The following is a 14,329-nucleotide window of genomic DNA, read 5'->3' as shown; positions in this document are numbered from 1 at the left end:
TCCACATTATCTGCATTATTGTATTACTTTTCCATTTAACCAACAAGTCTGCTCCAAACTGAAGTAACACATGCCAAATGGTCATAGTTCACGACCGTAAGGTTATTTCTAAAAAAAACCGTCCAAGTGCGAGTCAGGGTCGCGCAACGAGGGTTCCGTACCACAGTCGTATTTTTTCGACATTTTGCACGATAATTCAAAAACTATGATGCATAAAAATAAATAAAAATCTATTTTAGAATGCACAGGTGAAGACCTTTCACCCCACTTGATATAGTTATCTTACTTCGAAAATTGAAAATACTAATTATTAAGTAGTTCATGACCACAATTTAATTTTTTTCGTGTGCTGTAACCACAAATTTACGGTTTTCAGATTTTTCCCCGAATGTCTGCTATAAGACCTACCTACCTGTCAAATTTCATGATTCTAGGTCAACGGGAAGTACCCTGTAGGTTTCTTGACAGACCGACAGACAGACAACAAAGTGATCCTATAACAGTTCCGTTTTCCTTTTGAGGTACGGAACCCTAAAAAACGTCGAGGTTTCGACATCACTAGCAGGCGTCAAATCCTAATCAAATGTTAGTACAGTTCTTGCATTTCACGAGGGCGAGTGGCTCGTGCTTATGTTTAAGTCTCTTTGGTTTAAGTCGTATCGGTATACGTAAGGTAAAATAAATGCGAGCGTTTGCTCGCGACTGATTGGCCCGACATGCACGCACACACGTAATGTCCGCGTATACGACGTAACCACGAGTAAAGTTCACTCGCCTTCATGAATTGCAAGATCTGTACATGCGAATAAAATGTCGCTTGCTTTAACGATTAACGAAAACTTCGTGAGGAAACCTGCTGCCTGAGAAATTCTCCATGATATTTTCAAAGGTGTGTGAAGTCTGTCAATCCGCACTTGACCAGGCGTGGCGTAGATACCTAATAGACATTTTGAGCAGACCCGTGCTCAGCAGTGCGCCAGCGATGGGTTAATCTTGATGATGATTTAAAACATAGGCTTCGGGTTTTTCACGTCTTTATTGGTCCTATAAGCCACGATTTTCGCAAGACACGATTTATCTTCTAAATCGGCTAGGGAATATAATACCTACGTAAGTAGGTACTAATGTCAGAAAAGTCTATCGAGGTGAAGATCGACGGACACTTGATGATCCACGTCCCCGCCCTCGCCTGTTCTATGGTTCTTTAAAAAGTAAACGGCACCACAGCACCACAGCTATACCACTGAGTAAGGATACGATATTACATACAGAGGTTCGATGAAGCCACAGTTCACGACAGAAGGTACTTCCAACAAAACCTCGAGGCTTCGACGTCACAAGACGTTACTTTACATTTGACGTAGCTGCTCGATTGCGGTAGAATGAATGCTAAAATTTCACGATCGCAATCACCTCTGATTGGTAGATGCTCGCTCATTATTGGTTACAATGCATTGTTGCAACAAGAATATCATACATTCAGTCAATCACAAGAATTGAGATTGTAATAATGATTGATTCAGTTTTTCCGCATTCGACCAGCCGCTAGCCCGATTTTTCTATGATTTCACGTCACCATAGCCTAACATTTGATATAATAGTCGATTCAGGATTAAAATGAGAGTTCCCTTAATGCATTGCCAGCCACTTAGAATCGTGGCAACACCTTGTCTGGCAGGGCGTTGCCATGATACTAAGTGTCTGGCAATGCATGACGTGAATTCTAAAACTACCTGAAGAAAATATAAAAAAATCTTTATACTTTGATGTTAGATTTTGTACACCTTTATTACCTGTTATCTCCCAGAGCCAACACGATCCAAACAAACGTTCCTCCCAGTGTTGGGGACAATACCCAGAGAAACTTATAGACTTTTTGTTGGTTGGTTGTTAGATTTGTAAGAGGAAATAGGGTTCCAAACGCGCCCAGGTCTGAGAAGAGCCCACAACAAACTAAGCTGGGTATTAGGCTATAAATATGGCTACTTAGGGCTACCTGCGTCAAATGTACCTACTGACATTTGACGCCTGCCCGAAACGGCAAAGCCTCGAAGTTTTGTTAGAAGTTCCGTTATTGTCGTGAAGTGTGAACTGTGCAACTACAAAGTCACGATTTGAATAACTAATCGTGCACCTATCTAGTTAACATTACAATTCATATAATTAATCTCAACTTTCCAAATTATAAATCTCAAGTTGCCCATAGATACGAAACGTCATTGGAGGAGTAAAATTTCATTCAGATCGTTAGTACATCCATTTTGGTAGAGTGTAGACTTGAACTCTATGTCACTAAACAGTAAGTTGCGAATATTAAGCAACTTTTAGATCGGATGCACAGTCCTGTACCATATTCGTAGCCAAATGGGAGTATGTCTCAAAAATGGTTCGTATTTCGATGTATTTAGGTTTTCAGCGTTTATCAGAATGGGAGATATGCCGTTTTGTCGGATGGGACGCGTGTGTCATGTGGGCGGGTATCGATCGGTGCGCGAGTGCGCGGCAGGACTCTCGGAGTAGAGCAGTAAACATGGTCACTCTGTGCTGAGCACCATAAGGCATGAAGACGTTGCTAGCGCTTCTCGCGACAGCCCTCGCGTGCGTCGTAGCCCGCCCACCAGGTAAGCAAACTTTTTCATGACTGCAAATATCTGTGCGAATTTCCCCATTACTTGCTGTGCGATTAAAATAAACAAAATAGAATGAAGCGAGAGTTGAATTTTTGTGGCTGACTTATGAACGAGCGACTGACACCTGTTACGTTTTGTGTAATTCATCATTTTCAGTATGACTTTGTTTATTCCGGATTTTTTTAAATCATTGAATCTTGATTCTGCAATATCTAATGGGGACTATTGTTTAACTCTTTGGTTTACTCTTATCGCTTGTATCTATCTGTATCCTACTTGTTACAACATGATATGCGTTTTTCTATCGTACCTATTCTAACGGTGTGCAAATATTTTATCTACTTACAGTTTTTAGAATACATTGGTATCACTAGTAAGTTTAATTTCATTGGACTACCAAAAGAGTAACAATTTTAATTTGGTTAAATATATTAATAAAGTGATACGCATGGTTTTTAAAAATCTCATAAAAGCCGGAATAAAATTATCATACACTAGCTGCCCTGGCAAACTTCGTTCCGCCTAACAGTCGATTCAAAGTTTTTTTTTAAATTCTCTCCGTAAGAACCATCGTCGTACTTCTAGGAATATTATAAAAAAAGAATTAGCGAAATCGGTTCAGCTGTTTTCGAGATTTACGATTACCAACACACTTAGTGATTCATTTTTATATTATAGAATATAGATAGATCATTCCTTGCATAGTCCTCTACCTAGGTAGGTAGAGGACCTAGAGGACTATGCAGACAGAATCCTGTCACAATCAATTTGAGCCATTTCGAAGGCCAGATATATACCTACCATACAAATTGATGAAAATTGTTTTTTTAACCGACTTCAAAAAAAGGAGGAGGTTATCAATTCGACTGTTTTTTTTTGGTATGTTTGTTACGCGATTACTCCGTCAATTATGAACCGATTTTGATGATTCTTTTTTGTTTTGTAGGACATACTTCCGATGTGATCCCATTTTAATTTGGTAAAGATCTGATGAATATCTTCGGAGATAGAGAACGGAACTCCTCAATAAATAAGAGTAAATTGCTCGCGATCAGTGTAATAGCTTTGTAAACAGTAGGGTTTTAACCAGGTATAGCATATTTTTTCAATAGCTTTTGTTTGTTTACCATACATCTAAACCTATTTGTAACAGGATAAACTAATTGACTAACGAACATCTACAGCACAAACTGCTAACTCTAGTCTGAGATTTTGCATGTAGACCGTTCTCTCTATAACTTGACCACTACTAACAAGAGTTTTTATAAAATCGAAAGGGATCTTTAAAAAACCAAAATCAACGCGAATGAAGTCGTGGGAAAAAAATATTTAATAACATATTCAAAGAAATATTATTATTAAAAATGAAAAAGGAACTCGATTACAAAAAGACTTACTTGTAGTTTGAATGACAATAGATGATTATATAATATATATACTATTAATGAGCGTCTCTATAACGGAGATCGTAGGTGGGCATTGGAACTCTGTAATGGTACCTATATAATATTATGGCAGGGTTATCGAATTTGAATTCATACATTGCATTTTTCATAAGTAGGTAATTTCAACAAATATCCGGGTTTAGGAGAAGGAACTTAGGAAGATGGGCACTGGAACTCCTTAATGACATATGACGTCTGAACTTGTATGTATATGTTGTTTTGTTGAGTAGGTAAGTTTCTATACACATGATGAAAGAGTCTGATGATGGAGATGGAAGGTATAATCGTAGGCATTTAATTCCTTAACTTATTACTTTTCAGTATCAGTAAATAGCTTTTTTTGAATAGATAAACAATTATAGTGAAATTCGTTAACTTATAAAAAAGTTTTATAAGTTAAATTTTAAAATTTATATTTTGTTCTAAGAATTAAATTCTGAATGCACCCGTAAAAAAACTTTATTCAAAATTTTCTAGTACTTATTCTTCTAGCGTTTTCCTCGCTGTAGTGAGATGAAAAGTTGTATATTTCGCATGGCTGCAAATTTAAAAATCCTTCGCTGGCTCAGAATACAATACAAACTCTCGCGCCAAAATAACAATTTTGCAGCCCTGTTTGACAAATAACTCTTTTATTATACCAACCTAATATTGACCAAAGCTGTCAACATAATTTATAGCCCAAATACTGTAGGAGTTATTTAGTTACCTGAGTAGGTTAGGTTCTTCAAAATCCCGTGGGAACAATGCCTACGTTATGCAAGTTATCTTTGTATAAAATTTCACCAAATCGGTTGAGCGGATGAGTCGTAAAAAGCTAGCATACAGACAGACAGACTTTCGCATATAATATTAGAATGGATTAGACTTTATACTTTGACCTAAAATTTTTAACACCTTTAATTACCTGTTATCTCCTAAAGCCACCTTGATCCAAACATGTAGCATACCTTTATGCCAGGAAAACAGGGGCTAGGTTTTTTAAAAACTTTCTTTCACGCACATGAAGTCACGGGCATTGGCTTAATTATTTAAATATATAAAAGGAAAACGTGACTGACTGACTGACTGACTGATCTATCAACGCACAGCTCAAACTACTGGATGGATCGGGCTGAAATTGATAGCTATTATAACGTAGGCATCCGCTAAGAAAGGATTTTTGAAAATCCAACCCCTAAGGGGGTGAAATAGGGGTTTCAAATTTGTGTAGTCCACGCGGACGAAGTCGCGAGCATAAGCAAGTTGTAAAATAAACTTATCTTTACGATACTCGTAGGTTTTTCATCTAACTAGCTAGCAAAGGCTTTTTCTGCGAAATCTGCCTGGAAAAGTCCATGGAAAAGTAATTTGAAATTATTTGTAACACGATACTCGTATATAGAAGCTCGTTCCACTTCTGTACAATACCATTAGGGCATCTCTCTTAGTGCATCAAATTGGTTGGAAAGCAATTGTCCAGTTTTGCTCCACTTGAGTTGTAAGAGACATAATTTGAACTACATAACAAAGTATTTGAACTATATAACAAAGTAAGTACCTACTCGTATCTACCTGCCACATATTATCATTTAACTCTTTGGTAAAACAGACAAAGCTGTGATAGCCTAGTGGTTAGGACGTCCGCCTTCTAACCGCAGGTCGGGGGTTCGATCCCAGGCACGCACCTCTGACTTTTCGGAGTTATGTGCGTTTTAATTACTTTGCTTTAACGGTGAAGGAAAACATCGTGAGATAGCCTGCATGCCTGAGAGTTCCCCATAATGTTCTCAAAGGTGTGTGAAGTCTACCTATCCGCACATGGCCAGCGTGGTAGACTATGGCCAAAACCCTTCTCACTCTGAGAGGAGACCCGTGCTCTGTAGTGAGCCGGTGATGGGTTGATCATGATGATGATGATGAAAACAGACATACTTTGTACCATCTCTACATTATAGTTATACTGTAGTCGTTACATAATCATAATCCTGAAACACGAAGCGATTTTTTTAAATCCGGACCCCAATGCAAACAAAACATCTATTTATGCCACCAACCCATACTAATATTATAAATGCGAAAGTGTGTCTGTCTGTCTGTCCGTCTGTATGTCTGTCTGTCTGTCTGCTAGCTTTTCACGGCTCAACCGTTCAACCGATTTTGACGAAATTTGGTACAGAGGTAGCTTGCAACCCGGGGAAGGACATAGGCTTTTTTTTCCGGAATATATAAGAGTTCCCACAGGATTTTTAAAAACCTAAAACACGCGTACGAAGTCGCGGGCATCAGCTAGTAATAATATAATAATAAAGATTTCGCCCACAGCGGCCTATCCTCATAGAGATCAACCAACTGCGCGGAAGATATTATAGTGTACAAGTGTGTGCGCAAACATCGATGCACTCTCTATCCGCTCACTCTCATAGCTCGATGGGACGGAAATCCGACACGACCGGAGAGAGACCAGACGTAGGACCAACGGCTTTATGTGCACAACGCACCGCCGACTTCCTAACTGAGAATTTCTTAATAGAAAAACTCAACACCTATTTTTGGCTCGAGCCGGGAATCGAATCCAGGACCTCGTCATCCGCAGTCGAAAATGATAACCACTAGACCAACGCCATCAATAGTGCTATTTTGCGCCTTATAAAAGGGCCTAATAAAACGTTTAGACTATTGACATAGTAAGGCAGTGGTCCGACCGCCGACGATGAACGAGAAACAAGTAGAACTAGAAACTTAACCGAGTTGGCGATTAGCGAGAAGCGAGTGTGTAGTTCGATAGTTTTGTTGCCGGGCCACAAGCGAGTGTGCAAGTGTGATGAGCGATTACTCGCGCCATTCACCCGCGGTCGCTCAATCCTGTGCAAACCTGCGCGCGTGTTAAACGTGTTCAAGCGAGCGAGTATCGCTCAACTAATATCGCTGAGCGAGTTTATTTTTGAAAGCTCGTCGCTCAGCGACAAAACTAGTAAAGCGAGTAGTCGCCGGCAGTGTGAACAGTCAGAGAGCAACTTTTGATATATGCATCTCTTTCGTTTACACAGAATGTACATTTATTGTGCGTTTCTTGAGAGAGAAAATCGCCGATAGTTAGTCGCTTTCTCGCCGGCGGTCGGACCACTGCCTAAAACTGTTTGTTTACACCGGCATTCGATTTCTCGTCACGAGCTGGATTCGCACACGCGACCCTGACACGGAAGGCGAGTACAATGAAACTTTGTTACAACGCTGCTGCCTGTAGTGCTATCCAGCGTGATAGACGCGATTTTGTGTTATGGACTAAGATCCAGCGCGTGCCAGATCTTCATTATTTTATTAAAGCTAAAAGTTTCTCTGCTCATTGTCCCCAACACAGGGAGGAATGATCAGTTACTATGAAGTTTGGAACATGGTGGCATTGGGAGATAACAAGTTATAGTATAAAGTTTGATACATACTAATATTATAAATGCCTGTCTGTCTGTTAGCTTTTCACGGCCCGTCCGTTCAACCAATTTTAATGAAATTTGGTACAGAGTGTAACGTTGTCTCATAAAGAACTACATAATTAAAAATAGCTGCAGAAAACGCAAGTTTCTTACGTCTTGTCCGTTTTATAGCTTGCATCCCAGGGAAGGACGTAGGCTATTTTTTTCCCCGGACAATGAAAAAGTTCCGACGGGATGTTTAAAAACCTAAATCCACGCAGACGAAGTCGCGGGCATCCTCTAGTTTTTATATTTTCTTCGGAATAGAGTTAGGAATCACATCATGCATTGCCAGACACCCTTAAACCTTTAAACTTTAAGGGCATCTAACAGGCGGTTGCCACGACTATAAGTGTCTAGCCATAAATTATAACGTGATTTCTAATACTATTCCAATGAAAATATAAAAATTTGACTTTATACTTTGACGTAAGATTTTTTTACATTTATTTTGTACCTGTTATGTCACAAAGCCACCATAATTTAAACTTCATAGTCGCTGATTGTACCTCCCTGTATTGGGGACAATACGCAGAGAAACTTTCCGCTTTTATAAAATAATGAAGGTCTGGTACTCACTGACTCCCTCTCTATTAGGTCCATAAATCGAATGAAAATAATTAAATACAACATAAAAAAATAAAAATAAACTATTTGTATACACTTTTTTAACGGCGTCGCTAATGGAGAATTTTGCGTGGAGCCCGGGCGTCTCGCAGTCTTATTCGTGCCTCGTCGCGACTCAAAACTACTCCAATGGAACGAATTCGGGTATAGTCTGACTAATCACGTGGGCTTGGTCGTTATTTATTCATACCTATTTATCTTACCTTGAAGTAAAATCCTTTGTCAGTTCTCTACAACTTGAAGTGCAATACTGACAAGGTGTTGTTTTCAGCGGTCACGGATGGCCCCCCGATCGCTCCACCGGGGCCCCAGCGGCAGCGGGCCCCCATTCCACCTCCGCGAGAGTTCTTCACAGAGTACCTCCTCCCGCGTTTCCTGCTGCCACACTACCTGGGCTACGACGAACAGCTGCGCCTTCCACGGCCTCTGCAGAATAACTTTCTGGACCGGGTAAGTGTGTGTTTCAAAATGAAAATTAATTCAAAATGAAAATTTATTTATTTCATGTAGGAGAGCTCGTCTCTCTTACATCTGTGACTCTACTACTGGTTTGAAAGGCAGATTCAACTGAGAAGGGCTGGCAAGAAACTCACCAATTGCTCTTTTCAAATCCAAAAAATTTACAATGTAACAAAAGAACAGTTTACGAGGCGGGGGGATGCCCTGCACACCCGCACGTCACACGCGCTATCCCGCAATGGTGCAGGGGCTGTGTAGGTGTGAGCGTCTCCACCCCGATTGCAATGTCGACTTGTTGCGAACTATACCATCTTGTAGGCAACTAAAAACTTGAACGGATTTGAACGGATACCTACAGAACGTAGAACCAGTATATTTTATTTTTATTTTATTTTATTTTATTTAAATATCCGTCCGTCCGTGCGTCTGTACGCCCTTCCCGGGCTGTATCTTGTGAACCGCAACAGATAGAGAGCTGAAATTTTCATAGTATGTGTATTTCTATTGCCGCTTTAGCAACAAACAATAAGAATTTTAAAATGACCACCATAATAATTAAAAATAAATAAAAGTGCTATTTCTTGTGCAATGTAGCAGATTTTTGTATCTTAGGCTTCTACGTGCCTGAATCGAAATTCTTATGCATATTTTCATGGTTGCTGTAGATAAGCTCGAACTACATTTTAGTCACTCTGGCCACTAGAGCAGCTCGAAACTCAGGCAACAGTAGTTATTGAAGGTCTAGACATAATTTTTTCAGAGCTGTCTTAAAGCAAGTGATACCTAATTGCTTATAACGCACATAACTCCGAAAAGTTAAGGGTGCGTGTCCGAGATCAAACCTTGGACTCTCCGAATAGGAGGCTGCCGTCTTAACCGTTAGGTTATCAACGCTTTTTAGAGGCGGCATAGCTCTTAGGTAGCAATAAAGTTTCATTGTATTCAAGCAAAAACTTGAAAACACGCGTGCAAATGTAGCCATTGAATTGGTATCTACCGACACAATGTATTCAGAACAGGTGATCTGATCTTGGAAAAGTATTTTCCACAAGGATAACGTTCAACCTTATAAGATTACAATGCATTACAATGCATCCATTATTCACACAATGTGAACTACAATCTGTGGTGGCATTAGCTCCTAGGTAAAAAGAAATAAAGTTCCATTATATTTAAACAAAAGCTTGAAGACACACGTATAAATAACAAGTATAGCCCTAGAGTTGATATCTACCCATACAGTGTTTTTACGAGTAGAAGAACCTGGATGGAAAAGTCTTTTCCACAAGGATAACATTTAACCTTATAAAATTACAAAATAAAGTTTCATTGTATTTAAACAAAAGCTTGAAGGCACACGCGTAAGTGACCAGCAAAGCCCTTGAATAATGATATCTACTTACACAATGTGCTTACGAGTAGAAGAGCCTGAAAAGTCTTTCCACAAGGCTAACATTCAACCTTGTAATTCATCCATTGTTCACAGGCTGTAAACAACAATCTGTGGTAGCATTAGCTCTTAGATAAAAATAAATAAAGTTTCATTGTATTCAAACAAAAGCTTGAAAGCACACGTGCAAATGTAGCCCTTGAACTGCTATCAAGTTACACAATGTATTCAGAGCAAGTGATCTGATCTTGGAAAAGTCTTATCCACAAGAATAACGTCATTCAACCTTATAAGGTTTCAATGCATTACAATTACAATGCATCCATTATTTACACGATGTGAACAACAATATGTAGTGACATTAGCTCTTAAGTAAAAAGAAATAAAGTTTCATTGTATTCAATCGGCCGTGGCTAGTTACCACCCTACCAGCAAAGCCATGCCGCCAAGCGATTTATCGTTCCGGTACGATGCCGTATAGAAACCAAAGGGGCATGGGTTTAATAAAAACGGCCGTAACCCTTCCAGGTTAGCCCGCTTTCATCTTAGACTACATTATCACTTACCACCCGATGAAATTGCAGTCAAGGGCTAACTTGTATCTGAATAAAAAAAAGATCTGTGCTGCAAGTTATTTGTTCCACAACTACTATATAACCCATAATGGTTCTCTACTTACCTACATGATATTATGCAACTCGTTGGCTACTCGGAAAAATGATAGAAACGAAACGATTTACTTTCTTCCCTAACAGACTTCTGGGACATCTATTTTATGTATATTGTACCTACTACTTAGATGATGCTTGCAACTTCGTCCGCGTGGGTTTATGTTTTTTTTTTAAATTCCGTGGAAACTCTGACTTTCCGAGATAAAACGTAGCTTAAATAAGTTCCGGATGCAAGCTATGTCTTTGCCAAATAGATAATGCCCGCGAATTTGTCCACGTGGATTAAGACTTTTTTAAATCACGTGCAAACTCTTTGATTTTCTGGGACTTTTCAAAATACATCCGGGATACAAACTAAGTATCTCCAATTTTTGACAAAATCATTTAAACTAAACAGATGGGCCCTAAAAAGAACAGACACACTATATGATAATATAAAAGTATGGATTCAGCTGATATTAAAATTAAAAACATCATCAGAGTCGACTACTAGAGTAACTGAACTCACTAGCCGGGTCTCTTGCGCCATGTTACGAACAAAACGTTACTTTGCTAACACGTTAGTAAAACATAATTAGCTAACAGGCCATCCACTGCGATTTGCGAGTATAGAACATTTTTGTTAGCAACATATATTTTTAAACTGTTAAACTTTAAGGGTGTCTGGCAGGTGGTTGCCACGACACTAAGCGTCTGGCAATGCATGACGTAATTTCTAATACTATTCCGAAGAAAATATTAAAAAAATTGACTTTACATTTCGACGTAAGATTTTTTACACCTTTGTTACCTGTTATCTCCCAAAGACACCATGATCTAAACAAACATCCAAACAAACGTTCTTCCCAGTGTTGGCGACAACAGGAAAAGAAACTTTCAGCTTTTTTAAAATAACGAAGGTCTGTCTCTTAGTCCAACAGCCGTACTCAGAGTCGCTTAATCGTTACTTAAGTTTAGTTAAAATGAGACAGAGCTATATCTCTCACATAATTCTGTCTCGTTTTAACTCAATCATAAGTAACGATTAGCGACTCTGAGTGCGGCTGCAAGTCGTTTTATTTTGACGCCTGCCTACGTATTATTTTGACGCCTGCCAGTGTAAGTGAAGCCTTGAGGGTAGAGCGTAGCGAAACCAATAAATTAATCTATGCCTTGAGGTTTTGATACAAGTTTCATACGTGTCGCATAGTTCACGACAGCTAGGGAACTTCTAACAAAACGTCGAGGCTTCGACGTCACTGGCAGGCATAAAATATTTTTCTTTGATTTTACGTTACCATACTCTAATATTTGACATATCGTCGATTCAGGGTAACCGAGAGTTCCCTCACTCTAGTTCACTCTGCCTGTCGTGTTGTTTTAAACGTTGATTATGTTTTACAATTAATTTGTTAACGGTAGGTTCGCGAAACCATAAAATGTCAAGGCCACTGTTATATCTGATTCTGAACTGTGTGGAAGTGGATGGATATTGCTTTGATGCGCGATAAATGTGGTGTCAAAACTCAAAGATGATTCGAGTTTTGTTCAACATTGCATATCATTTTCGCACACAATATTCAATTTTGTTTTCTAAGCTTTTCTTTCTCCTATACAGAGTACAGACTTATATACAGCTTTCTTTTTGCTTTATCTCTTTCACTTAAGCACAGAAGTGGCGACTGATTAAAGCTGGAGCCACACTTGTACACGTGCGTGAACCATGCACGCAACGTGTATCGAGCATCTATGGACGCGTCACTGCCTCTGTGCGCAAGTGCATGTCGCAAACGTATATCACGTTCATACTTACTCCTAAAAACTCAAGAACATATGCACTTATAGAACATGTGCACTTATAGAAAGTCATAATTCTTAGTACAACCACAGTATCAAGGCTGTGGTACAACTAAGAATTATGACTTTCTATAAGTTACCTTACTTTACATAGGGGAAGGTTGCTATGATTGGACCACTTAACTTTTGGGCTTAAAATTAATTAAACTTTGAGAGATAAAATAAAACCAATTTACAAGTTATACTTCAAATAAACTTTATTATTCACAGACGTATTGAATGACAAAACAAATCACAGTTTTTTTAGCCGTTGCCTTCTTTGGACCATGGTCGCCTTGATTGGCCCTCTAGGTAGGACTTCGACAAATTTGACTTGTGGTTCAATTGAGGCGAGCCATGATAAATTACTATTATTAGTAATAAACGACATTTTTATACAACTCAAGGGTAAAGAGTTCTCAATTCAGCGCGTTTCTTCATCATTAAGCTTCCAGTCACAACTAATTGAAACAACGAATAATAAATGAAATCTTTCTTTAAAAGTTGCCATGTTTGGACCGGTCCAAAGATGGAAACAAATAATGGTCCATTCATGGCAACTAGGTCCGTTATATAAAAAAATTATAGAACAGAGGAACAATATAGACCTTATTTTCAAATACAGTTTTATTCAAAAAGAGACATTCTAATATTTAAATTTTTATAAACGACATTTTTATACAACTCAAGGGTAAAGAGTTCTCAATTCAGCGCGTTTCTTCATCATTAAGCTTCCAGTCACAACTAATTGAAACAACAAATAATAAATGAAATCTTTCTTTAAAAGTTGCCATGTTTGGACCGGTCCAAAGATGGAAACAAATAATGGTCCATTCATGGCAACTAGGTCCGTTATATAAAAAAATTATAGAACAGAGGAACAATATGGACCTTATTTTCAAATACAGTTTTATTCAAAAAGAGACATTCTAATAACACTATCACAATCATAAATACACTTAGCTTATTACACGGAGAGCGGAAATGAAATGATCAGTTTTTCGGTAACTTAATTTTTACTCCGGGTATCGAAAACACACTTGCACACGTTATTCATTGCCGAGTCTCACTGTACAACTGAGGATCCAGTTGCTGGGAGGTTCATAAGTCACGACCATGCTTTGGCACGTAAGCGATGTACTCTGGTGTGGTTAGTTTTTGAAATATTAAGGTGTTCCAATGAAAGCGCGGGTCCAATGATCGCAACATTCCCCTACTATGAAAACCTTTGTGATAAACATTCTAAAATTAGGTCTTACAGTGCAAAATGTTATTAAGGCTTTCGCATCGCTGCAAAGTGACTCTCATAATATAATATTGGAGCAGGCCTTTTAGAGCAAACTTAATAATTAAAATAAGACTTACATTATTGTTGGAATAAATATTTACAAAGAAAAAACTGTTTATTACACGCTTCGTTTATTTTCTAAGTAGTATTTATTTAAAAGGACCATGTTATCAATTCGGTCATTATATCGTCCACCGATAGACATTCACTGCTGGACATTTGTACCCGATTCTACAAACCGAGGTTTTGCGTCGCTTGAATTCAGCGGCTCTCTGCAACTCGGTTGATGTCGACTGTCCACTAATTGGGCGTCTACCACGACTGCACTTTCCGTTGCCAGTTCGTCTTCCAGCACCTTGAGAGCACAATTTCTATTGGTTTTTCAAACCATGCGTTCTGCCTATTACCTTCGTAGCTCGATATGCTATCTCTACGGATATTTTCACGTGAAAATGATACATTTTCATCATGTCTCGCAGTTATTATTTTATGAGCAAAATCCCAGGCAAACATTATGTTATCGATTAAGCAAATATTTGAATGACGTATCGG

General features: G+C 38.7%; 1 protein-coding gene across 3 annotated transcripts in view; it reads left to right on the top strand.

Annotated features, from left to right (window-relative positions):
• The first annotated feature begins 2,510 nt into the window (after window positions 1-2,510).
• Window positions 2,511-14,329, top strand: part of LOC117995672 (protein cab-1) — a 36,268-nt gene continuing 24,449 nt past the window's right edge. For all 3 annotated transcript variants that reach the window (XM_069509145.1, XM_069509146.1, XM_069509144.1), the window contains exons 1-2: window positions 2,511-2,621; window positions 8,426-8,604. In XM_069509145.1, coding sequence (XP_069365246.1) covers window positions 2,561-2,621; window positions 8,426-8,604 — 240 coding nt within the window. In that variant the 5' untranslated portion in view covers window positions 2,511-2,560. The remainder of the gene's footprint in view (window positions 2,622-8,425; window positions 8,605-14,329) is intronic.

The sequence above is a fragment of the Maniola hyperantus genome, chromosome Z, assembly GCF_902806685.2.
Source record: "Maniola hyperantus chromosome Z, iAphHyp1.2, whole genome shotgun sequence".
NCBI classification, from domain to species: Eukaryota; Metazoa; Arthropoda; class Insecta; order Lepidoptera; family Nymphalidae; genus Maniola; species Maniola hyperantus.
Note: the sequence above shows the minus strand (reverse complement) of the source record. Positions and strands in the feature narration are given on the sequence as shown.